This window comes from Nerophis lumbriciformis, linkage group LG14, assembly GCF_033978685.3.
Source record: "Nerophis lumbriciformis linkage group LG14, RoL_Nlum_v2.1, whole genome shotgun sequence".
NCBI lineage: Eukaryota > Metazoa > Chordata > Actinopteri > Syngnathiformes > Syngnathidae > Nerophis > Nerophis lumbriciformis.
Window position 1 is genome coordinate 17,881,198 of NC_084561.2, and position 27,340 is coordinate 17,908,537.

The 27,340-nt window shown below is 43.3% G+C and overlaps 1 protein-coding gene across 1 annotated transcript in view; it reads right to left on the reverse strand.

The window, feature by feature from the left end:
- Positions 1–27,340, reverse strand: part of LOC133616562 (low-density lipoprotein receptor-related protein 8-like) — a 66,502-nt gene that overhangs the window by 18,269 nt on the left and 20,893 nt on the right. The window contains exons 7-9 of the mRNA XM_061975981.1: positions 6,529–6,744; positions 6,297–6,415; positions 6,060–6,199 (exon numbers count right to left, since the gene is read on the reverse strand). Coding sequence (XP_061831965.1) covers positions 6,060–6,199; positions 6,297–6,415; positions 6,529–6,744 — 475 coding nt within the window. The remainder of the gene's footprint in view (positions 1–6,059; positions 6,200–6,296; positions 6,416–6,528; positions 6,745–27,340) is intronic.

A 27,340-nucleotide genomic window follows, 5' to 3' on the forward strand; every position in this document is an offset into this window, starting at 1 on the left:
AATTTTCTCCTGAAAATCTCCCGAAATTCAGGCGGAGCAGGAGACCACGCCCCCTCCAGCGCCATGTGGACCTGAGTGACGTGTCGACAGCCTGTTTTCACGTCCACTTTCCCACAATATAAACAGCGTGCCTGCCCAATCACGTTATAACTGTAGAATGATCGAGGGCGAGTTCTTGGTTTCTTATGTGGGTTTATTGTTAGGCAGTTTCTCTAACGTCCTCCCAGTGCGGCAACAACACACAACAACAGCAGTCACGTTTTCGTCTACCGTAAAGCAGTTTGTCTGCCGTAAACAGCAATGTTGTGACACTCTTAAACAGGACAATACTGCCATCTACTGTACACGCATAAGTGACAATAACAACTAGGGCTTTTAGAGAGTGCAGTGCACAAATGCGCACACAACAATGAGACGAAGCAGAATGCATCATCAGAGAGGGTGTTCAGCATGGTTAGAAAAATAGTGACAGAGAATAGAACAAGAATGGACAATTCAACCCTTAACTCAACAATGAGTAGATGAGTAAATAAATGAACACTGAAATTCAAGTATTTCTCTTATTTATATATATATATATATATATATATATATATATATATATATATATATATATATATATATAGCTAGAATTCACTGAAAGTCAAGTATTTCTTACATATATATATATAAAGAAATACTTGACTTGGTGAATTCGAGCTGTAAATATACTCCTCCACTTTTAACCACGCCCCCGCCCCCTGACCAATAATAAAAAAATAAAACAATAAAAATAAAAAACCATACCGATAATAAAAAAAAACCATACCGATAATTTCCGATGTTACATTTTAACGCATTTTTTCGGCCGATAATATCCGCAGGCCGATATCATCGGACATCTCTATAAATAACCCAAAAATGTATATTTTGTTGTTTTCTTACTGTACCGAAAATTAACCGAACCGTGACCTCTAAACCGAGGTATGTACCGAACCGAAATTTTTGTGTACCGTTACACCCCTACAAGCCTGCCATTGTTGGCACGCAAGCTATATTGTAAATCCACCAGAGGATATTGCTTAATGTTAAGTTTTTGACTAGCTAGACTTTTAGGTCATGTTATGAATGGTACAGTCAGATTATGAACCTCATAAAATACTGTAACTGTCAGAAGAATTGCAATACAATGCAGTGAAAATTGGCATATTTCAGACATAACTGCAAAAAATAATAAGGATTTATTCATTTCTAAGCTGTGAATGATGTGATTAAATCATTTGACAGCCTTATAATATTTATATAAAACTAGGGGTACACAATACGATTATTATCAGGCCGATAAGGGATTATGACATCACGTCGATATAAAAAAATAGCTGATAACAAAAAATGCTCCAATGAGGTGAGATTACCTGATTGGTGCTATAAGTAGGTTACAATGAGCAAATCAAGTCCTTTTCTGCCATGCTATAAGCCTGTTGTAAACTAACTGTAAACATGGTATTACAAAGAAATACATTTTGCATACTATTTGCTTCAAATGTTAGGCAAAATAAATAGCGCTTCAACACATCAGACCTTAACAGCCACCTGACATGCCAGCATCACTACGAAAGTGTTTTGAAAGTCTTAGAAGGTGCCTGCTGTAAAAGAAGCTGCCCCAAAGCCAGCCGCAAAAAAAGGTGGCTGTTGCTTGTTTCAGCATTTGATAAGTGCAAAAAGTTTGCCAGAGACGAATATGTACACGTGAAACTCTTAAATATTTTATTAAAGTGCAAAGGTTTTTTCCAGCAATGAGATTAACAAGTTGAAGCTAATTTTTGACTTAGGCTCGTAACATGAAACTCAAGATATTTTAAGCCTTCTTTTGATAATATTTTGGTGATTGTGGCTTGCAGCTTATAGAAACTACCGTATTTTTCGGACTATAAGTCGCTCCGGAGTATAAGTCGCACCGGCTGAAAATGCATAATAAAGAAGGAAAAAAACATATATAAGTCGCACTGGAGTATAAGTCACATTTTTGGGGGAAATGTATTTGATAAAACCCAACACCAAGAATAGACATTTGAAAGGCAATTTAAAATAAATAAAGAATAGTGAACAACAGGCTGAATAAGTGTACGTTATATGACGCATAAATAACCAACTGCCTGGTATGTTAACGTAACATATTATGGTAAGAGTCATTCAAATAACTATAACATATAGAACATGCTATACGTTTACCAAACAATCTGTCACTCCTAATCGCTAAATCCCATGAAATCTTATACGTCTAGTCTCTTACGTGAATGAGCTAAATAATATTATTTGATATTTTACGGTAAAGTGTTAATAATTTCACACATAAGTCGCTCCTGAGTATAAGTCGCACCCCCAGCCAAACAAAAAACTGCAACTTATAGTCCGAAAAATACGGTAATTAATTCAGAAAAGTTGATATTTTCAAAAACTGTAAGTCATACGTTTATTTTAGTTCCACATTTGAAATTGAATTGCTGACATGAATGAACTTTTTAATGATATAAAAATGTTGAGTTTCATTTGTATATGTGACTATTATTTTACTTCTTTTTTTTTTTAAGTTACCCAAGAAAGTCCCATTGTGATAAAGAATCTCTTTCGCAAGCGAGCGCTTGATAGATAGATGCTAGATAAAGTAACAGATTTGTGCTTTGCACGTGAATGCCATACATAATTATTTCCAGCTGAGTGTAACTTAGAAAGACAGTGATGAGTCTGTGTTTTCTTTACAAGATGACATAACTGCATTGCACCTTGCCCTGTAAACATACAGGTAAAAGCCAGTAAATTAGAATATTTTGAAAAACTTGATTTATTTCAGTAATTGCATTCAAAAGGTGTAACTTGTACATTATATTTATTCATTGCACACAGACTGATGCATTCAAATGTTTATTTCATTTAATTTTGATGATTTGAAGTGGCAACAAATGAAAATCCAAAATTCCGTGTGTCACAAAATTAGAATATTACTTAAGGCTAATACAAAAAAGGGATTTTTAGAAATGTTGGCCAACTGAAAAGTATGAAAATGAAAAATATGAACATGTACAATACTCAATACTTGGTTGGAGCTCCTTTTGCCTCAATTACTGCGTTAATGCGGCGTGGCATGGAGTCGATGAGTTTCTGGCACTGCTCAGGTGTTATGAGAGCCCAGGTTGCTCTGATAGTGGCCTTCAACTCTTCTGCGTTTTTGGGTCTGGCATTCTGCATCTTCCTTTTCACAATACCCCACAGATTTTCTATGGGGCTAAGGTCAGGGGAGTTGGCGGGCCAATTTAGAACAGAAATACCATGGTCCGTAAACCAGGCACGGATAGATTTTGCGCTGTGTGCAGGCGCCAAGTCCTGTTGGAACTTGAAATCTCCATCTCCATAGAGCAGGTCAGCAGCAGGAAGCATGAAGTGCTCTAAAACTTGCTGGTAGACGGCTGCGTTGACCCTGGATCTCAGGAAACAGAGTGGACCGACACTAGCAGATGACATGGCACCCCAAACCATCACTGATGGTGGAAACTTTACACTAGACTTCAGGCAACGTGGATCCTGTGCCTCTCCTGTCTTCCTCCAGACTCTGGGACCTCGATTTCCAAAGGAAATGCAAAATTTGCATGGTTGGGTGATGGTTTGGGGTGCCATGTCATCTGCTGGTGTCGGCCCACTCTGTTTCCTGAGATCCAGGGTCAACGCAGCAGTCTACCAGCAAGTTTTAGAGCACTTCATGCTTCCTGCTGCTGACCTGCTCTATGGAGATGGAGATTTCAAGTTCCAACAGGACTTGGCGCCTGCACACAGCGCAAAATCTACCCGTGCCTGGTTTACGGACCATGGTATTTCTGTTCTAAATTGGCCCGCCAACTCCCCTGACCTTAGCCCCATAGAAAATCTGTGGGGTATTGTGAAAAGGAAGATGTAGAATGCCAGACCCAAAAACGCAGAAGAGTTGAAGGCCACTATCAGAGCAACCTGGGCTCTCATAACACCTGAGCAGTGCCAGAAACTCATCGACTCCATGCCACGCCGCATTAACGCAGTAATTGAGGCAAAAGGAGCTCCAACCAAGTATTGAGTATTGAACATGCTCATATTTTTCATTTTCATACTTTTCAGTTGGCCAACATTTCTAAAAATCCCTTTTTTGTATTAGCCTTAAGTAATATTCTAATTTTGTGACACACGGAATTTTGGATTTTCATTTGTTGCCACTTCAAATCATCAAAATTAAATGAAATAAACATTTGAATGCATCAGTCTGTGTGCAATGAATAAATATAATGTACAAGTTACACCTTTTGAATGCAATTACTGAAATAAATCAAGTTTTTCAAAATATTCTAATTTACTGGCTTTTCCCTGTAGTTGACTTGTTTAAGACTTAAAAAGCTGTGTGATGTTACACGATGTTGCTGGTTTACAAACTCTTGTGCTAATAAACATTTAAAACTTTTCAAATCTTTAATTAAACCAATTATATAATAGTGCCGATAAGCACCGGTATTGATAAGGAATATCGATATTGGTATCAATAAAATCCTAACCATAAATATCCCTAGATATAGGTCTTTAGAAGCAGGAAGTTATCAGTATCATCTTGAATAAAAAAAATATTGTGCATGAACTAGATATTAAATCTAAAAACACTTTTAATTATTGAAGGCCTACTGAAACCCACTACTACCGACCACGCAGTCTGATAGTTTATATATCAATGATGAAATCTTAACATTGCAACACATGCCAATACGGCCGGGTTAGCTTACTAAAGTGCAATTTTAAATTTTGCGCGAAATATCCTGCTGAAAACATCTCGGTATGATGACGCCTGCGCGTGACGTCACGGATTGTAGAGGACATTTTGGGACAGCATGGTGGCCAGCTATTAAGTAGTCTGTTTTCATCATCTTTTCATCTTTTGCAGTTTGTTCAATGAACAATGGAGACAGCAAAGAAGAAAACTGTAGGTGGGAAGCGGTGTATTGTGGCAGGTGTTGTGCCGGATAACGCACCGCCGCCGTAGAATGCACCCCCTGACTGTTGTGCCGGATAACACAGCCGGTGTTTCATTGTTTACATTCCCGGAAGATGACAGTCAAGCTTTACCATTGGCCTGTGGAGAACTGGGACAACAAAGACTCTTACCAGGAGGACTTTGAGTTGGATGCGCAGACGTGGTACCGTTAGTACGCATGCAGCTGCGGCTTCCAAACATTTGATCGCTTGCCCGTACGTGCGTGCCACTATGTGCATGTCACGTACGTAACTTTGGGGACTTTGGGGAAATATATGTGCTGTATGAACTTTGGGGAGGTGAACGGTACTTTGGGCTGTGGGATTGAGTGTGTTGTGCAGGTGTTTGAGTTGTATTGGCGGGTTATATGGACGGGAGGGGGGAGGTGTTTGTTATGCGGGATTAATTTGTGGCATATTAAATATAAGCCTGGTTGTGTTGTGGCTAATAGAGTATATATATATATGTCTTGTGTTTATTTACTGTTTTAGTCATTCCCAGCTGAATATCAGGTCCCACCCGCCTCTCACAGCATCTTCCCTATCTGAATCGCTCCCACTGCCCTCTCGTCCTTCACTCTCACTTTCCTCATCCACAAATCTTTCACCCTCGCTCAAATTAATGGGGAAATCGTCGCTTTCTTGGTCCGAATCGCTCTCGCTGCTGGTGGCCATGATTGTAAACAATGTGCGGATGTGAGGAGCTCCACAACCTGTGACGTCACACGCATATCGTCTGCTACTTCCGGTACAGGCAAGGCTTTTTTATCAGCGACCAAAAGTTGCGAACTTTATCGTCGATGTTCTCTACTAAATCCTTTCAGCAAAAATATGGCAATATCGCGAAATGATCAAGTATGACACATAGAATGGACCTGCTATCCCCGTTTAAATAAGAAAATCGCATTTCAGTCGGCCTTTAAAACAGACATAATTGAGGTGCAATTATGTGTGATGTTTTGGACACAATGTTCTAAGAAGTGTTTATCTCGTTGTTTGTTCTGTCCACATTTCATCGCTGAGTGATGTCACCGCTTTACCTCAAACACCGCCAGACCAAACGGACGATCCAAGTAACCGTTTGATTCGACCACCGTTTTACGATGTCGCCCATCCAGATTGACTCTGGAGATGCTTCTCATTCCCTGGTCGAGCCAGTACAACAACTGGCGAGGCGCATCTAGGCAGGAGGAACCATGATATAGTAAATATGAGGAATGAGAAAATTCAAACTTCAAAATAGGAACCTGCTTGTTCTGAGGCATAAAAAAACCTACCTAGAGAAAGAGCAACTGGTTGGCGTATAAAAGAAGTGACTAGAGTCAATCTGTGCTCAACATCCAAGCTAACCCTCTCAATCCTGGGTGAGCTGCCACACTCCGCCCAAAAAAGCAGCCTGGAAAACAAACAGTTCAGTTTTTGTAGTTGAGCTATTATTATTAATGCAATGTAAGATGAGTCAGCGCGTAGTAGCAGTGTTGCACCAGAATACATAAATGGCCCTCCCACCCGTGCAGAGGGTCCACTGTGAGTGCACAAGGCCTGTCCAGTCCCGTGATGAGCGAACGCTGAGTGGATCCATCCAGCAGGCCGACATTGATGGAATCGCTCTCCAAGCTGGTCCAGAACAGAAGTTGATGGATCCAATCCACTGTCAGGCCTGAAACTGGGCTGGGAGCATCCAGAACCAACTTAGCCTCTGACGCCTCTCCATTTACGTTAACCCTGTAAAAAAATAGTTTTGCGTTTTTATTCAGACTGACCGCCAATCGTCTAATTTGTAGGGATTTTCCCATCAGGGATTTCTGCTGCTGATTCCAATATCGATGATCCATGAATGAGATCAGCCAATACTAATACCGATCAAATGTAAAAATGTAAGATTTATGATTAGTGCTATTGACAGTTTAACAATATCAACACCATATTTAAATTCGTTCCTTAATCTATTTTATAACATACAATTTTGTGAGCAAAACAAAGTCAATAGCGCAGAATAACTAAACAAAAGTACTAAATACTCTCTACTACCAGTGACGTGCGGGGGCCTCACCTGCCATCATGGAAAGAAAAAAAATTTAAAAAGAAAAAAAAGTAATTAAATTGTTATATGTATCCAGTGATTATACTATAAAGTTATTTTCCGTTTAACTTCACCAGTTTTAGATTATTTTAATTCAAAATCGCAGAATTTTCACATTTGCCGTTCAAATACTGAGAAGAGATGGTGCGGTGATCAGCAGCCAGTTGAGGCACGTCACTCAATTGTGCCTCACCATGGATTGCGGACTCGGCTAACTGCTGGCCTGCTGTGCAGTGAGACCGTATTCCTATATGAATTATATCATACATTTCTATAGTTTAGTTAGCTGAGGTATATAATGTACAGTGTATTTTGTCAACAACTGTATGTGTGTAACGTATTTCTTGTGCTGAGCAATCATAAAACTGCTGCGAAGACGCACTGTGTGAGGCTCACGTAACCCCGCCTCCTGGTGCCGGTTATTGCACCTCCGCCGCAGACTGCACCCCCCGACGGGAGCGCCACACCAACCAAAGCCCACACCCAAACCCTCCACGTGCAGGACCGAATCTACCCAAAGAAAGTCACTTAACAAGAAGCCAAAAAGTGCAAAAACAACATTGCTCGCGCCGGAGGAGCCGTGAACGACTGCAGGGACACAACATTAGGTACACCTGCAGACTGCAGCACGGATTTCATATTTCATTCATTCACAACTCCTCCAACACGAACACCACTGTTCCCGCACTTATAAGTAAAGGTAAGACCATAATAACGTTTTTTTATTAAATGTGCTTTTTTGTGTGCTACAGTTTGTATGTGTAAAGTTAAAGTTAAGTTAAAGTACCAATGATTGTCACACACACACTAGGTGTAATGAAATGTGTCTTCTGCATTTGACCCTTCCCTTGATCACCCCCTGGGAGGTGAGGGGAGCAGTGGGCAGCAGCGGCGCCGCGCCCGGTAATAATTGTTGGTGATTTATCCCCCAATTCCAACCCTTGATGCTGAGTGCCAAGCAGGGAAGAATGCTGGTATGAGCTTTTAAACATAACCCGTTAACTGCTGCCAATCAAATGGTGAATAAGATACTCTTTAGGGTTCATATGTTTGTAAATGGACAGAATTTCTAGGCGCAGTCAAGGCGTTGAGGGGATCTGGTTTGGTGGCTGCAGGATTAGGTCTCTGCTTTTTGCAGATGATGTGGTCCTGATGGCTTCATCTGGCCAGGATCTTCAGCTCTCACTGGATCGGTTCGCAGCTGAGTGTGAAGCGACTGGGATGAGAATCAGCACCTCCAAGTCCGAGTCCATGGTTCTCGCCCGGAAAAGGGTGGAGTGCCATCTCCGGGTTGGGGAGGAGATCTTGCCCAAGTGGAGGAGTTCAAGTACCTCGGAGTCTTGTTCACGAGTGAGGGAAGAGTGGATCGTGAGATCGACAGGCGGATCGGTGCGGCGTCTTCAGTAATGCGGACGCTGTATCGATCCGTTGTGGTGAAGAAGGAGCTGAGCCGGAAGGCAAAGCTCTCAATTTACCGGTCGATCTACGTTCCCATCCTCACCTATGGTCATGAGCTTTGGGTTATGACCGAAAGGACAAGATCACGGGTACAAGCGGCCGAAATGAGTTTCCTCCGCCGGGTGGCGGGGCTCTCCCTTAGAGATAGGGTGAGAAGCTCTGCCATCCGGGAGGAGCTCAAAGTAAAGCCACTGCTCCTCCACATCGAGAGGAGCCAGATGAGGTGGTTTGGGCATCTGGTCAGTATGCCACCCGAACGCCTCCCTAGGGAGGTGTTTAGGGCACGTCCGACCGGTAGGAGGCCGCGGGGAAGACCCAGGACACGTTGGGAAGACTATGTCTCCCGGCTGGCCTGGGAACGCCTCGGGGTCCCACAGGAAGAGCTGGACAAAGTGGCTGGGGAGAGGGAAGTCTGGGCTTCCCTGCTTAGGCTGCTGCCCCCGCGACCCGACCTCGGATAAGCGGAAGAAGATGGATGGATGGATGGATGGATGTTTGTAAATCTGACTGTGATTAAGTCAGTGCCTCACCAGCCATCAACCTCACCGCACGTCACTGTCTACTACCTACTCAGTGGCCTAGTGGTTAGAGTGATTGTGAGTTCAAACCCCGGCCGAGTCATACCAAAGACTATAAAAATGGGACCCATTACCTCCCTGCTTTGCACTCAGCATCAAGGGTTGGAATTGGGGGATAAATCACCAGAAATGATTCCCGGGCGCGGCACTGCTGCTGCCCATTGCTCCCCTCACCTCCCAGGGGGTGAACAAGGGGATGGGTCAAATGCAGAGGACAAATTTCACCACACCTAGTGTGTGTGTGACAATCATTGGTACTTTAACTTTAACTTACTACTCAATTAAATAATTTGTTTTTTACCCTCAATGTGATTCCCTGTGCAGGGAATGATTCTCTGAACATTAACAAAAATAACACAAAATATTCTAAGAAAATAAAAATATCAACTTAATCACTAGTATCGATCATAAACTGATATTACCCTTAGTGTCGACACCACCAATTTATGGATGGATCCACCCTCCTTGGTGTTAAGCACTTCTAGCAGAGACAAGGCTGACACATCAACAGTTAGTTCTCTCTGGACTTGTAATATTCTCATACTTATTAATTTCCTGTTAACCATTTCTTACTTCCTACTGTAATGTGGTTGCATCTGTACTTCTTAAACTTCACTGTGCATGCCTGCTCGCTCTCTGTGTGTAACATGTTTAACCTCGTCCTCCAGTACCTAAGGTACTAAGATATGCAGTTTTTTTTTCTGTGGTGATGATTATTAACTTTGGAGAGTGTCTCCACATTGTGTATGGAGATACATAATTAATTGGACTAAAAATAAATACATTATTAGCTAGAGAGGATCAGAGTTTGTGATTGGGGATAGCATACTTTTTCATGAAAATAGACCGATACTGATCGATCGGCATATCCATATTCATTTGCATAATTGGCTAAGACGCATTTAAAAAAGTGAGCAAAAAACATAAAAATCACACCAAGTAGGTTTATAAATTAGGGCTGTCAAAGTTAACGCATGCAATTAATCACAATAAAGCTTAACTGAACGTTCTGCTGCCCCCTTATTTCTGTGGCTATCATGGCTCATAACTTAAAATTTTGCTTGCAATTCAAAACAATTAGTCGAAAGACTGCTTGTACACTGAAAAGCTTGTTAGTTGGGGTACTCGTAAGTAGAGGTAGTACTGTATTTAATTTTGGGGCACCTGGCTGACAGAGGCTGCGAGCCGCTAACTGTGTACCTCCAAATACAGTGTGGAACCGCTCTCTGAAGTTAATAATCATCACTTCCATTACATGTTACACACCAAACAAGAATCACGAAATTAGCTTTAAACATCACCAAGAAGTAACTACTAAGTTTAGGAAGTGTAGATGGACATTAAGGCAACCAGGGATACGCGTAAGGCAGGGGTCGGCAACCCGCGGCTCCTGAGCTGCATGCGGCTCTTTGATCACTCTGATGCGGCTCAGCCGCATACTTGCCGACCCTCCCGATTTTCCCGGGGTACTTCCGGATTCCAGTGCCTCTCGCAGTAAACTCCCGGGATTAATATTCTCCGATTTTCACCCTAACAATAATAATAAGAGCGTGCCATGATGGTACAGCATTTAGCGCCCTCTACAATCTGTACAAATAGCGTGCCAGCCCAGCCTCTTGTTGTATGCATCTTCTGCTTGCACACGTGAGTGACAGCAAGGCATACTTGGTCAACAGCCACACAGGTTACACTGACGGTGGCCATATAAAACAACTTTAACATTTTTACTAATAATGCGCCACACTTTGAACCAAAATCAAACAAGAATGACAAACACATTTCGGGAGAACATCTGCACCTTAACACAACATAAACACAACAGAACAAATACCCGGAATCCCATGCAGCCCTGAACCCCCCCGTGCGTCGGTTGAGGTGGGCGGGGTTTGGTAGCGGGGGTGTATAATGTAGCCCGGAAGAGTTAGGGCTGCATGGGATTCTGGGTATTTGTTCTGTTGTGTTTATGTTGTGTTACGGTGCAGATGTTCTCCCGAAATGTGTTTGTCATTCTTGTTTGGTGTGGGTTCACATCTTGGCGCATTATTAGTAAGAGTGTTAAAGTTGTTTATATCGCCACCGTCAGTGTAACCTGTGTGGTTGTTGAGCAAGTATGCCTTGCTGTCAATAACGTGGGCAAGCAGAAGCCCCATTCAACGTGTGGCTGGGCCGGCACGCTGGTTGTAGTGGGCGCTAAAAGCTGAACCATCACAGCACGTTCGAGAGAATAGATGCCCTGAAATTCGTAGTCTGACGGAAAAATCGGGAGGGTTGACAAGTATGACGCTGTCAAGCGCCATCCATGTAAAACTCGCGGGCTGCACTAACATTCAATTTTCATGTTAAGGTGTGGGCCGCGAGTCTAAGACCCTTGGTTTATACATAGCACAAAGCAAAAAAAACACCTTGTATGCAGTGTTATTTCATTTTAAATTTCAAAAGATTTTTGTGGCTACCATTGCTATCTTTAATTTGTGAAACTGGTCAAAATGGCTCTTTGACTGGTAAAGGTTGCCAACCCCTGGCGTAAGGGAAGGGCGAATCGAGCCATACATGGTATCAATACCAAGGGTAGTATCAGTATATGATGATGAATATCCCAGTGATAAGATCAATATTTTATTTTAATGTTGAGAAATTTCGTGAATAATTTCTTGTAGACAGGAGGACTTTGAAGGCAAAAAGTAAAATATTTAAATAGGCAGTAGATAGTAGTTTTTGTTTAGTTTCTGTGTACTATTAGCTTTGTTTTGATCAAACAATTGTATGTAATACAAGTGATTAAGGAACTACTTTAAATAGTGTGTTGATATTGTTAAACTGTTAATGGTACTCATCATAAATACATTAAACATGTACAGTTCATACATGTGATCGGTATTGGTAGAAAGTTAAAACTTGTTTTCATTGTGGGCCACATCGCAGTTATGGCTGCCCTCAGACGGCCGCTTATAACCGTGAAAATAAATGTATATGGATTGCTTTGAAATCATGAAGTCAAGCAGATATGTAAAGGGGAACGCCACTTATAAAGGGTTATAAAGACGATAAAAAAACGCTTAGAAGATGTGGCTAAGAGAGTTCCACTTCAATTTTCCTGAGGGAACTCTCCTGAAGGAATCAATAAAGTACTGTATTTTTCGGACTATAAGTTGCAGTTTTTTTCATAGTTTGGCCGGGGGTGCGACTTATACTCAGGAGCGACTGATGTGTGAAATTATTAACACATTACCGTAAAATATCAAATAATATTATTTAGCTCAGTCACGTAAGAGACTAGACGTATAAGATTTCAACGGATTTAGCGATTAGGAGTGACAGATTGTTTGGTAAACGTATAGCATGTTCTATATGTTATAGTTATTTGAATGACTCTTACCATAATATGTTACGTTAACATACCAGGCACGTTCTCAGTTGGTTATTTATGCCTCATATAACGTACACTTATTCAGCCTGTTGTTCACTATTCTTTATTTATTTTAAATTGCCTTTCAAATGTCTATTCTTGGTGTTGGGTTTTATCAAATACATTTCCCCCAAAAATGCGACTTATACTCCAGTGCGACTTATATATGTTTTCTTTCTTCTTTATTATGCATTTTCGGCAGGTGCGACTTATACTCCGAAAAATACGGTACTATCTATCTATCTCTAATGGGAGTCATTGTTGTAGCCTCCATCAACGTTTTATATACACACTGCAAGTCTATGTATAATGAAGTAACAGACAGGTTCATAACCATGTAATATGTACAATATTTACCGTATTTGGATAATTGTAATCATTGCCGGAACTAACTCTTCGGCGCATTTATTTCTGTTTCCATAGCAGCGCACTTCTGACTTCTGGCAACAACCCACTTCTGGATACAAACACGCGAGTGTGTTCTAATCATGGCAGATTCGGTAACAAACAACAAAGACAACTATTTATGGACAAATGAGGATTCACAACCTTACCTTGTTAAATATGAATTTATGGAGGATGAACTACTGCTTCTTGAAGCCAGTTCGAAGGAAGAGTGAGACGTTGGAGAAGACGGAAGTCGATAGAGTGAGGTGAAAGTGAATCGAAGCTGCAAAATGTGGAACTTGAAGCCAAGCTATTTTGACATAAATGGAGTGCTTACCCATAATTAACCAGAAATAACTTCCCCGGCCAGCTGGATCAAACAGATAACTGTCCATCGAGTGAGTCACACTTAAATATTGATCATGATACACGCAGCACGTCATGCGTGTTATTACAACTACAGTACATACCATACACTGTCTGGCTAGCTGTGTACAAACAAAACATGAAATGTGGGCTAATACTTTACTGACTGAAAAACATGAACAATCATATTACAGTATCTGTAAAGATTGGTGTTCTTTCGCATATTGTTCATTACAAACTCAAACGCGCTTCGTGTTGACGTACAAGCTGGCTTACCTCTTGCCGTAGTTAGCTTTTAGACTTAGACCTCCTTTTATTGTCATTCAAATTTAAACTTTACAGTACAGATAAGAACGAAATTTCATTGCATTAGCTCATTGTAGTGCAGGATAAAAGAGCAATATGGTGCAGATATAAATAAATAAATTACTGTACAGATAAATATATTGCACTTTTGCATATGCATCCACGTTTATGGATGTACGTTATATTGTCTTTATAACATACATCCATAAACGTGGATGCTTACGCAAAAGTTTTACTGCTAATACCGAAGCACGCCGATGTGTTACTACGCTAGAAAAAAGGAGTTTCTCAGTGTATGCTCTTACAAGAACAATGTCGCTACAGTTTGGTTATCATACAGGTTACGGAACGTAAATGAAGTATTGGTGGGGGTTTTTGAATTCATTTTTATAGTGATTCAGTGGTAGAATTGATTGCTCCTATTAGCTGCATTGCTAGCTACCAAGAACGAGCCTATTTTTTATATGTTAGAAAGTGAACAAAAACCTTTTGTCTTTCTGTCTCTCGCATACTTGCCAACCTTGAGACCTCCGATTTCGGGAGGTGGGGTGGGGGTGGGGCGGGGGCATGGTTAAGAGGGGAGGAGTACATTTACAGCTAGAATTCACCAAGTCAAGTATTTCATATATATATATATATATATATATATATATATATATATATGTATGTATATATATATATATAGTATAGCAGTTGTGCACTGCACTCTCTAAAAGCCATAGATGTTATTGTCACATATGCATGTACAGTATTGTCCTGTTTAAGAGTGTCACAACATTGCTGTTTACGGCAGACGAACTGCTTTACGGTAGACAAAAACGTGACTGCTGTTGTTGTGTGTTGTTACCGCGCTGGGAGGACGTTAATGAAACTGCCGAACAATAAACCCACATAAGAAACCAAGAACTCGCCCTCGATCATTCTACAGTTATAACGTGATTGGGCAGGCACGCTGTTTATATTGTGGGGAAGCGGACGTGAAAACAGGCTGTCGACACGTCACTCAGGTCCGCATGGAGCTGGAGGGGGCGTGGCCTCCAGCTCCGCCTGAATTTCAGGAGATTTTCGGGAGAAAATTTGTCCCGGCAGGTTTTCGGGAGAGGCGCTGAATTTCGGGAGTCTCCCGGAAAATCCGGGAGGGTTGGCAAGTATGGTCTCTCGTAATTGTGAACAATAGGCAAAATTCCCCTAAAAAGTGCAGTCCCCCTTTAAATATTTTTATTTTAACAAAAAGTGTTTTGGGGAATGTATGATAAAATATGTTTGTTACAATAGATATTATTAAAGTTTAAAAGATATGCAAATGCATGCAGTACAGTCGGTAAGGTTATATTTTTGCCTCATTCTTGTGAGAATCTTGCAAGTGACTGAATCATTAGGAAGTGGGACTATCAAGGACTAGCTGCATTGTGCTCAAACAACCACCGGGTAGATATGTGAGCAGATAATACCATATTATCTCTCTCTCTTTCAGACTTATCAAGTCTCATGAGGTCGCTAGTGCATTCTTCACTCACGCTTTAAGTGAGGGATGAGGCAAACATAACCCAAACCTACTGTACATGTCCAAATGGAAATAATTAATACATTTATTATAAGCATAAAACCATGATTGAAACATGCCGAAAAAATGTGTGCAACATTTTTAGAGATATTTTGTAATAAATATTTTTAGAATGTGCAAAACACTGAGAATGGCCCCAGGATCGCACTTTGGACACAGCTGACTAAAGCCGGACAAACAAATATTTTCCCCACGACTGTTATTAGTGTTGTTCTAGTTTTGTTTGAGAAAGAAAATCTAAACCTGCACCTTCACACGACCAAACACAGAGAGGAGTCAAGGGCAATGACCGCAATTTCTTCCTAACTTCCTTGTCTTTGGCTCAACAAAGTGTTCATTTGATCATTCAATCTGGACTATAATTATTATGTGATATTTGAAATAATTGTACCCTAATAAGTCCTTCAGTGACAAGTAAATTCATAAATTTGGGATATTCCTGATTTAATTTTGCCATCGACCTTGTGAACTCTCAAATTAGTCTACTTCGATTCCACTCATTCCAAGTGTTCTAACTTACAAGAAAAAAATAACTAAAATAAGTTTCATTTTCCAGTAAGCTCTCTGACAGACTGGCTATGAAAACAATGGAGGGAGGAGCAATGACAATTCAGGGATTAGTTACTGTCCAGGTGGGCATGTTTTATGGGATCATAAATATAATAAAAACATACCATACGTTCCGGGCTACACAGCACACACCACGTTTTAGAAGAAAATAATGTTTTTACATATATTGCACCGGACTATAAGCCGCAGATTAGAGATGCGCGGATCGGCAATTATTTCATCCGCAACCGCATCAGAAAGTCGTCAACCATCCGCCATCCACCCGATGTAACATTTGATCAGACCTGCACCCGCCCGCCATCCGCCCGCCCGTTGTTATATATCTAATATAGACGATGCAAGGCATTAGTGAGGCACCTGCCAACTACTCCGGTTTTCCCGTAATTCGTACGGTTTTCATCAACCTATTCCGGGTTACGGTTGCAGTGATAAAAAATACGGTTTTTCATTAATTAAAAAAAAAAGGGTGAAAACTACGCGAATTGCACCTTGTGCAGACAAGATTTTTCGATCGGACACGGAGGAATTAGCGATGTAAAAGACCATGTTGGGACAAAAAAACACAAGTCTAATGCCGTTGCTAGCGATACAAGTGGAAAACTTTCAACGTTTTTCGTCGCCCAAACAGATTCTTTGGATGTGATAAATGCCGAAGTTTTATTTACGGAGGCAATAATTGAGCATGGACTTCCAATCGCACTGGCTGATCACATGGGACAGTTAAATGTTTGTAATGCAACCTTTAAAAATCATTACGCGGTGATCGCGGTCCCAAAAATAAACTTTTCTTGCATGATAATGTCCAGAAAAACTCGCTTTATATTACTATAGAGTCCTTTTAACGAATGAGTTTGATGGTTTATCACAAACCTTAAATGAAAGAAGTCCTTTGTTCTCCTGCACCATGCATGCGCTTTGGCCTTGCTTCGTGTTTGGTGCGCAACCTTGTAGGCTGTATTTCACAGCACGTCTTTGACAACTTGAAGTGGCATAAAACATTTAAAACAAGTCCAAGTTGAAGAAATCTTGTTAAATGTTGACAGCATAACTACCAAAATACAGAAGTATGTCCTTAATATTTTTGCAGTGCTATTTCTGTTGAAAAGTTAAAATGATTACATTAGAGATGTGATGTGCCACTTTTCAACCATTTTTTTTTTAATGGAATTGTTTAGTACTGTTTTACCATTTGTTTACTGTAAAAAGTGTTTATACTGTTTATACTTTCAATTAACAAATTTAAGTCTTGTGAAAGGTTGACAGGATAACTGGCATTAACTGTCAAAATAATTTCAAACTATTGAAGTTAGCTTACAGAATAAACATGTCAATCAACCCATATGATTTTAGCTGTAATATTTTTGTTTTGAAAAGTCACTGTGACTGATAGAAAAGTGATGGTTTTAGCAACATTTTAACCTGTCTGAATGCTAATAATCATTTTGCGTCGGGGGGCGAAGCCCTGAACCCTCCACCAGGACTTTGTCCTGGACCTACCGGGGCCTGCGGCCCTTGGACCCTGGCTACTAGGTTTTTCTGATTTCAAAAGTTGGCAGGTATGGTGAGGTTATAAAGCTTTTGCCTGTTAAAGAAAGGAGACTGATCCAATGCAGCACAGACATTCGCGTGCCACGCTGTCACAACCCAGACGCACACCAGTGCGCAATCATACGGGAGCCGCGCTGAGCGCACCTCCAAGCGCGTCTCGCTGCCGGCGACGGCCGGGTATGGGCCCAACGCTCCAGCGCCATCCATTTTCAGGGCTAGTTGATTCGGCAGGTGGGTTGTTTCACACTCCTTAGCGGGTTCCGACTTCCATGGCCACCGTCCTGCTCTCTATATCAACCAGGGTGAGCCCCACCCCTTTCGTGAGCGCACTGCGCGCGCGGAGTGACCCCTGTTACAAGCCCCCGGCCACGGGGGTGGCGGGCAGGTAAGCTGCTTACCTGCTGCGCGTGACGCCGGCCACGGCGAAGGCGGACGAGGCGGGGTGTCGGTGCGGTGGGCGCGGTGGTGACCCTGGACGTGCGTCGGGCCCTTCTCGCGGATCGCCTCAGCTACGGCTCCTGGTGGGGCCCTCTCGGGGGAAGGGGCCACGGTCCCGGACCCCGGCGAGGCATCCTTTCTCCGCTCCGTAAAAGTGTCCATCTCTTTTTCTTTTTTTTCTTCTGTTGTGGCATATGCAGCAGGTGCCTGCTCGTTTTTCGTATGTGGGTAACAACATTTAACTATGTATATATATTTCCGAATTGGTTTAACTGCCACCCGCCTGAATCTATTTAAAATCTAATTGTTTTTAATTTCAATCGCCCGACCCGACCCGACCCGCGGATAAAATCTAATTTTTTTTAATTTCATCCGCCCGATCTGCGGATAATCCGCGGACTCCGCGGTTGTGCCTGCAAACCGCGCATCTCTACCGCAGATATATAGCATATTCGCTAACGCTAACGACGTTAGCTTCATCACATTACAATAGCACATACAAATATGCATGAAAACACTCCTTCACACATGGGCCGGTTTAGTAACTATGAATTGTTTTAGATGTATTGTAAAACTTATAAACGTTGCTTAGAGCAGTGTTTTTCAACCACTGTGCCGCGGCACACTTGTGTGCCGTGAGATACAGTCTTGTGTGCCGTGGGATATTATCTAATTTCACCTATTTGGGTTAAAATACACTTCCATATCAGTAGGTGGCAGCCAGTAGCTAATTGCTTTGTAGATGTCAGAAACAGAAGGAGGCAGCGTGCTGGTAAAAAAAGGTGTCTAATGCTTAAACCAAAAATAAACAAAAGGTGAGTGCCCCTAAGAAAAGGCATTAAAGCTTAAGGAAGGCTATGCAGAGCAAAACTAAAAATGAACTGGCGACAAAGTAAACAAAAACAGAATGCTGGACGACAGCAAAGACTTACTGTGAAGCAAAGACAATGTACATCCAAACATGACATGACAATCAACAATGTCCCCACAAAGGAGGATAAAAACAACTGGAATATTCTCGATTGCTAAAACAAAGTAGATGCGGGAAATATCGCTCAAAGGAAGACATGAAACTGCTACAGGAAAATACCAAAAAAAGAGAAAAAGCCACCAAAACAGGAGCGCAAGACGAACTAAAACACTACACACAGGAAAACAGCAAAAAACTCAAAATAAGTTACGGCGTGATGTGACAGGTGGTGACAGTACACCTACTTTGAGACAAGAGCTATATTGATGCATGCTTGGTTATGCTTTAAAGTCATATCCAACAATTGCGACAACGACTTTTTACGGTCAACTGAGTTTCGTTTTTTATACATTTCTGCTGGTGGTGTGCCTCCGGATTTTTTAAACGCAAAAAATGTGCCTTGGCTCAAAAAAGGTTGAAAAACACTGGCTCGGAGTGATGAATGAAGAATCTTTTCAAGCAAAGACTCTATGGACGGTTATACTTCCTGTCTAAAGGAGAACTGCACTTGTTTTGGAATTTTGCTTAGGAGTGACAAGAAGACAAAATGTGTTTTTTTTTCGCTATCTAACATATAAAAAAATAGGCTCGTTCTCGGTGGCTAGCAATGCAGCTCATTGGAGCAATAATTTTCTACCTCGAAATCGCTTTAAAACTGCATTCAAAAACCGCCGACAATACTTCTTTTACATTCCGTAACCTGAAATATAACCAAGCTGTAGCGACATTGTTATTGTAAGAGCGAACACTGAGAACCTCTTTTTCTAGCATATTAGCACATTGGCGTGCTACGGTATTAGCCGTAAAAGCAAGCTTCTACGTCAACACGAAATGCGTTTGAGTTTGTAATGCACATTACAAGGCGATAAGACACCAATCTGTACTGACTCAAAAACACGAACAATCATTTTACGGTATCTGTAAAGTATTAGCCCATACCTCATGTTTTGTTTGTACACAGCTAGCCAGACAGTGTATGTACTGTAGTGTACGATGATGGGCTGCATGTGTTATGAACAATAATATAGTGATTTATTCCAATGTTTATCAACCTTTTTTGAGGCAAGGCACATTTTTCTCATTAAAAATTCCGAGGGCACACCACCAGCAGAAAACGTTAAAAAATGAAACTCCACCAGGTCGTCGTGCCTTATTTTGAATTTGTTGGTGTTTTCCTGTGTGTAGTGTTTCAGTTCTTGTCTTGCGCTGTTATTTTGGTGGCCCTTCCTGTTTTGTTGGTGTTTTCCTGTAGCAGTTTCATGTCTTCTTTTGAGCGCTATTCCGCACACCTGGTTTGTGTTAGCAAGCAAGACTATTTACATTGTTGCTATCCTTCTTTGTGTGGACATTGTTGATTGTCATGTCAAGAACGGATGTACTTTGTGGACGTGTGTTAGCAAGCAAGACTATTTACATTGTTGCTATCCTTCTTTGTGTGCACATTGTTGATTGTAATGTCAAGAACGGATGTACTTTGTGGACGCTGTAAGTTTTTGCTGTCGTCCAGCATTCTGTTTCTGTTTACTTTGTAGCCAGTTCAGTTTTACTTTTGTTTTGCATAGCCATTGCCTTTCCCTTTCGTTAATTTTTGGTTTAAGCATTACATACCTTTTTACCTGCACACTGCCTCCCGATGTGGTCTGCATATTGGGATCACAACAAACCATCCTCGTCTCACCCGACACATTCCGACTTTTACAAAGCAATTAACTACCTGCTGCCACCTACTGACATGGAGTATTACGTGGTTACCCTGCCGAGTTTTACACAGCACAGACACTAAGCAACGGCACATTATTTGCAGATTATAATTATTGATTTGCAAAAAATATTTTTTGGACCAATTAGGTGAAGTTGCATAATTTCCCACAGCACACCAGACAATATCTCACAGTGGTTGAAAAGCACTGATTTACTCGATGCCCGGGGACGTTTCCAGTTGATTTGAGCACTCCAATAATTCGGCACAGCTTGGCTCAAAAGTTCCAGATTTGCATAGTGACCAAATCGAACCGACTTCACTCTCTCGCCTTCCATCTGCTCCAACTTTTCACCCTCTTCTTAGTGCTCACTTCTATAAGCAGCAGTTCATCCTCCGTTCGTATATTCGGCTTCAGAAAGATAAGGTTGTGAATCCTCATTTGTGCAAAAATAGTCATCTTCATTGTCTGTTACCAAGTCTGCCATGATTACAACACACACATGCGTTTTGTATCCGGAAGTAGGAACACACAGCAGATGCCGGAAGTCAGGTGTGTGCTGCAATGGAAACGAAAATAAATGTGCCAGAAAAGAAAGTCCCGCTATTGATTAAAATGATCAAAATACTGTAAATATTGTACAAATTACATATTGTTATGAACGTGTCTGTTACTACATTATATATCGACTTGCAGCGTGTATACAAAACGTTGGAGGGTTTTGAAGTTGTTTTAGAGGGCTTTGAAGACTACAACGGTGGCTCCCAATAGCTGCATATTGGAAAGCATTTTTTTATCATCTTTAAAGCCCCCTCCCCAAAAAAAAGATGTGTGTTCTTGCTTCTCATAATGATTGTGAACGATAAGTACATTCTAAAAAAAATGCCGTTTCCCTTTGCGGTTTAAGGCATGAAAGAGGAAGTACATTAACCCGCAGCACCTCCGGTGAGTGAACTAATCCAAAAGATAGCGCCATAACACAAACATACTTTTTCAGTGTTTGTCGGTGTAAACTTGAAAAGTATTTGTTGAATACAAAACATTATGTCCATAAATTATCCGCACTGTTTTATAAGCCGCAGGGTTTAAAGCATTGGAAAAAAGTAGCGGCTTAAAGTCCCTTGTGATGTACCCAAAGGTAGCAGGGATGGGCCCCTGCTTCCTTTAAACCCCTTGGGTTACATTACTTTTATACATTACTGGCCAGACTGGAAGCTGATAATTGGGAATCCATGTCAGGGTCGTGGTTAGGAGTTTTTACATGAGGGCCTACAGTGGACAGGTTCATTCAGCCAAATAGATCCTGGATCGTGAAAGAATGCACAAACATGTCTAGGATATTTGCTTTGCAGGACGCCTCTATGACGGATATGCACCGGAAAATGGATTTGAGAGACCTCCCAGAGTGTTGACATTTGGATCTGACGTGTTGTCCTAATCTAAGAGGTTTTTTATTTATTTATGTTTTACTATCACCACACACACGTCATGGCTGTTACTACCATTGAGGACACAGAGGTCATGTCCTCTATTGTTTTTAAGTGGCAAAAAGAAGATGAAATGACTGACTGCAATTCTACTTTGTGTAGGAGATTGTGTGCGCTTTACATAACCATGCGGTAGATCATCCTCTCCAATGTACGATCTTTGGTCATGCACAGCCTGCTACAACTCCAGACAACGTAACGCAATGAAGTCCACTTTTACTTTAAACATCATCTAAAACGAAATGTGCTGTCAACGTAACGTTAACATTAAATTAAACTGACGTAACTATAATGTTGGTTTCACGTGAATTAAATTGATGTGGTCGGTATAATACCGTTGCAGACGCGTTTATCCAACTCTGCGCCAACTAAATTGCCACATGTCAGTCAGGTGATATCAAGGCTAAACCAGCTCGGTTACGCCCGCCCCAGAAAAAAGAAAATATTTTGCAATTCTCACTCTCAACCAAGACTATAAATAGTCTCAATTGTCTATAAAATTCTTATAAGTACACCTCTGCATGACATTGTATCCTGAATTAACATTAAAGACAACAACAAACCGCCCTTCCCTTTTCTCCCACCAGTCACAGTAAGTGTTACATACGCTTCGCCATATTCTAGGACGGCATGTTCCCCGAAGTCTCAAGCCCCCCCCCCCCAGGGGGCCCGCCCCAATATTTGAGAAGGACTGCTCTAAAGTAGGGCCTTGTGGTCCCTTTTTGCGCGAAGAAGCGCATGTCAAATATTGAATGGCACGACGCTTGATGTAACATTTTACTGCAAACGTATTCCTGGTGCATGTCTTTGGAGGTAGGAGGATGCCGGAGTACCCGGAGGCAAAGTTCCCTCTAATTTTTCATGTGTGTGAGCAATTGCAAAAACTCCCTGAGCATTCAGTGGAGCCCATGTGAGCAACATCAGACGTGCACACTGTGGCTACACCAGCAGCACACCTGTCCCAAACCTGACTAAATAACAAGTTAAATCTCCATCCATCCATCCATTTTCTACCGCTTGTCCCTTTCGGGGTCGCGGGGGGTGAGCCTATCTCAGCTGCATTCGGGTGTAAAGGCGGGGTACACCCTGGACAAGTCCCCACCACATCGCAGGGCCAACACAGATAGACAGACAACATTCTCTTATTATTATAATCAAATGACAGCAGTCATTTCCATGAGGTTATTTTCTAATATAAGTGTTTAGGCCCACTTACAATGACAATAACAAAAAATATTGTTTTTCATGAACTGTGTACTTGTATTGTTTGTCTGGGTGGAGGTCCTGCTTTGGAAATAATTTGTACCCCTTTCAGACCTTGCATTTAGTTCCCATTAAATCATTCACATGTTGCACAATGAGATGTAGGCAGGGGATCATGTGTACATTCCTGCAACTTCCTGTTTGTAAAAAATATATTTTTATTAGTATTTATTTAATATACTAACAGCATTTCATGATTAATATTTATAAATTAAGATTCCTAATAAATGACACTAGAATAAGCACACATTTGATTGGTAAATCATAGTGTAACGACCTGGAATTACACTTTATGTTTGGTGTTGGAGTTGTCCGACTTTTTGTGTGGCTGTAAACGCATCACTGGCTAAGTGCCATATGTGCATGTGTTGGCGCAAGTGAGAAAGAGCGAGCGGCTGCTGTTGATATAACAAAGTTGCTTTTGGTCTGGTTTGTACTGCAGAAAATGACCACTTTTGCTAGATATAATTTGTTTTACTAATGTTTTGGTAATGTGTTTATGGCCAACAATAAAGAGTTTTGCTCAGTAAAAGTGATGGATGGAATTCATGTCCTCAAAGCGTCTCGACAGACGTTAAAATATTTGAACAATGATGACGAAAACTGTTTTCTCTGTCATGTCCGTGTCGTGTCGAAAATTGTTATGCGCTTATTTTTTTATTTGATTTTGTGCGTGGCATAGATTTGCCGTGCGCAGAGGATGCTTGAGCAGTGCGCAATTGCACAGGCGCGCACCTTAGAGGTAACATTGCCCGGAGGGAACCCACGTAGTCACGGGGAGAACATGCAAACTCCACACAAAAAGACCCCGAGCCCGGGTATCGAACCCGGGACCTTCTTATTGTAAGGCACATGCACTAACCTCTGGGCCAACGTGCTGCCCAAAGTTAATTTAAAAAAGCGGACTGTTACAAAATCATGCTGATTGTCGAAGATTTCCGATAACCATCCATCCATCCATCCATCTTCTTCCGCTTATCCGAGGTCGGGTCGCGGGGGCAGGAGCCTAAGCAGGGAAGCCCAGACTTCCCTCTCCCCAGCCACTTCGTCCAGCTCTTCCTGTGGGACCCCGAGGCGTTCCCAGGCCAGCCGGGAGACATAGTCTTCCCAACGTGTCCTGGGTCTTCCCCGCGGCCTCCTACCGGTCGGACGTGCCCTAAACACTTCCCTAGGGAGGCGTTCGGGTGGCATCCTGACCAGATGCCCGAACCACCTCATCTGGCTCCTTTACTTTACTTTGAGCTCCTCCCGGATGGCAGAGCTTCTCACCCTATCTCTAAGGGAGAGCCCCGCCACCCGGCGGAGGAAACTCATTTCGGCCGCTTGTACCCGTGATCTTGTCCTTTCGGTCATAACACAAAGCTCATGACCATAGGTGAGGATGGGAACGTAGATCGACCGGTAAATTGAGAGCTTTGCCTTCCGGCTCAGCTCCTTCTTCACCACAACGGATCGATACAGCGTCCGCATTACTGAAGACGCCGCACCGATCCGCCTGTCGATCTCACGATCCACTCTTCCCTCACTCGTGAACAAGACTCCGAGGTACTTGAACTCCTCCACTTGGGGCAAGATCTCCTCCCCAACCCGGAGATGGCACTCCACCCTTTTCCGGGCGAGAACCATGGATTCGGACTTGGAGGTGCTGATTCTCATCCCAGTCGCTTCACACTCGGCTGCGAACCGATCCAGTGAGAGCTGAAGATCCTGGACAGATGAAGCCATCAGGACCACATCATCTGCAAAAAGCAGAGACCTAATCCTGCAGCCACCAAACAAGATCCCCTCAACGCCTTGACTGCGCCTAGAAATTCTGTCCATAAAAGTAATGAACAGAATCGGTGACAAAGGGCAGCCTTGGCGGAGTCCAACCCTCACTGGAAACGTGTCCGACTTACTACCGGCAATGCGGACCAAGCTCTGGCACTGATCATACAGGGAGCGGACTGCCACAATCAGACAGTCCGATACCCCGTACTCTCTGAGCACTCCCCACAGGACTTCCCGAGGGACACGGTCGAATGCCTTCTCCAAGTCCACAAAACACATGTAGACTGGTTGGGCAAACTCCCATGCACCCTCAAGGACCCTGCCGAGAGTATAGAGCTGGTCCACAGTTCCACGACCAGGACGAAAACCACACTGTTCCTCCTGAATCCGAGGTTCGACTATCCGGCGTAGCCTCCTCTCCAGTACACCTGAATAGACCTTACCGGGAAGGCTGAGGAGTGTGATCCCACGATAGTTAGAACACACCCTCCGGTTCCCCTTCTTAAAGAGAGGAACCACCACCCCGGTCTGCCAATCCAGTGGTACCGCCCCCGATGTCCACGCGATGCTGCAGAGTCTTGTCAACCAAGACAGCCCCACAGCATCCAGAGCCTTAAGGAACTCCGGGCGGATCTCATCTACCCCCGGGGCCTTGCCACCGAGGAGCTTTTTAACTACCTCAGCAACCTCAGCCCCAGAAATAGGAGAGCCCACCACAGACTCCCCAGGCACTGCTTCCTCATAGGAAGACGTGTTGGTGGGATTGAGGAGGTCTTCGAAGTATTCCCTCCACCGATTCACAACATCCGCAGTCGAGGTCAGCAGAACACCATCCTCGCCATACACGGTGTTGATAGTGCACTGCTTTCCCTTCCTGAGGCGGCGGATGGTGGTCCAAAATTGCTTCGAAGCCGTCCGGAAGTCGTTTTCCATGGCCTCACCGAACTCCTCCCATGTCCGAGTTTTTGCCTCTGCGACCGCTGAAGCCGCACACCGCTTGGCCTGTCGGTACTTGTCCGCTGCCTCAGGAGTCCTATGAGCCAAAAGAACCCGATAGGACTCCTTCAGCTTGACGGCATCCCTCACCGCCGGTGTCCACCAACGGGTTCTAGGATTACCGCCACGACAAGCACCAACTACCTTGCGGCCACAGCTCCAATCAGCCGCCTCGACAATAGAGGCGCGGAACATAGTCCATTCGGACTCAATGTCCAGCACCTCCCTCGTGACATGTTCAAAGTTCTTCCGGAGGTGGGAATTGAAACTCTCTCTGACAGGAGACTCTGCCAGACGTTCCCAGCAAACCCTCACAATGCGTTTGGGCCTGCCAGGTCTGTCCGGCATCCTCCCCCACCATCGCAGCCAACTCACCACCAGGTGGTGATCGGTAGAAAGCTCCGCCCCTCTCTTCACCCGAGTGTCCAAAACATGAGGCCGCAAATCCGATGACACAACTACAAAGTCGATCATGGAACTGCGGCCTAGGGTGTCCTGGTGCCAAGTGCACATATGGACACCCTTATGTTTGAACATGGTGTTCGTTATGGACAATCTGTGACGGGCACAAAAGTCCAATAATATAACACCGCTCGGGTTCAGATCCGGGCAGCCATTCTTCCCAATCACGCCTCTCCAGGTTTCACTGTCGCTGCCAACATGAGCATTGAAGTCCCCCAGTAGAACGAGGGAATCACCCGGGGGAGCACTCTCAAGTACTCCCTCGAGTGAATCCAAAAAGGGTGGGTACTCGGAGCTGCGGTTTGGCGCGTAAGCGCAAACCACAGTCAGGACCCGTTCCCCCACCCGAAGGCGGAGGGAAGCTACCCTCTCGTCCACCGGGTTGAACTCCAACGTACAGGCTCTGAGCCGGGGGGAAACAAGAATTGCCACCCCAGCCCGTCGCCTCTCACTGCCGGCAACGCCAGAGTGGAAGAGAGTCCAGCCCCTCTCGAGAGAACTGGTTCCAGAGCCCTTGCTGTGCGTCGAAGTGAGTCCGACTATATCTAGCCGGAACTTCTCCACCTCGCGCACTAGCTCAGGCTCCTTCCCCCCCAGCGAGGTGACGTTCCACGTCCCAAGAGCTAGCTTCTGTAGCCGAGGATCGGACCGCCAAGTGCCCTGCCCTCGGCTTCCGCCCAGCTCACATCGCACCCGACCTCTATGACCCCTACTATGGGTGGTGAGCCCATTGGAGGGGGGACCCACGTTGCCTCTTCGGGCTGTGCCCGGCCGGGCCCCATGGGGACAGGCCCGGCCACCAGGCGCTCGCCATCGTGCCCCACCTCCGGGCCTGGCTCCAGAGGGGGGCCCCGGTGACCCGCGTCCGGGCAAGGGAAATCTGGGTTCCTTGCTTGTTTTCTTCATAGAGGTCTTCGAGCTGCTCTTTGTCTGATCCCTCACCTAGGACCAGTTTGTCTTGGGAGACCC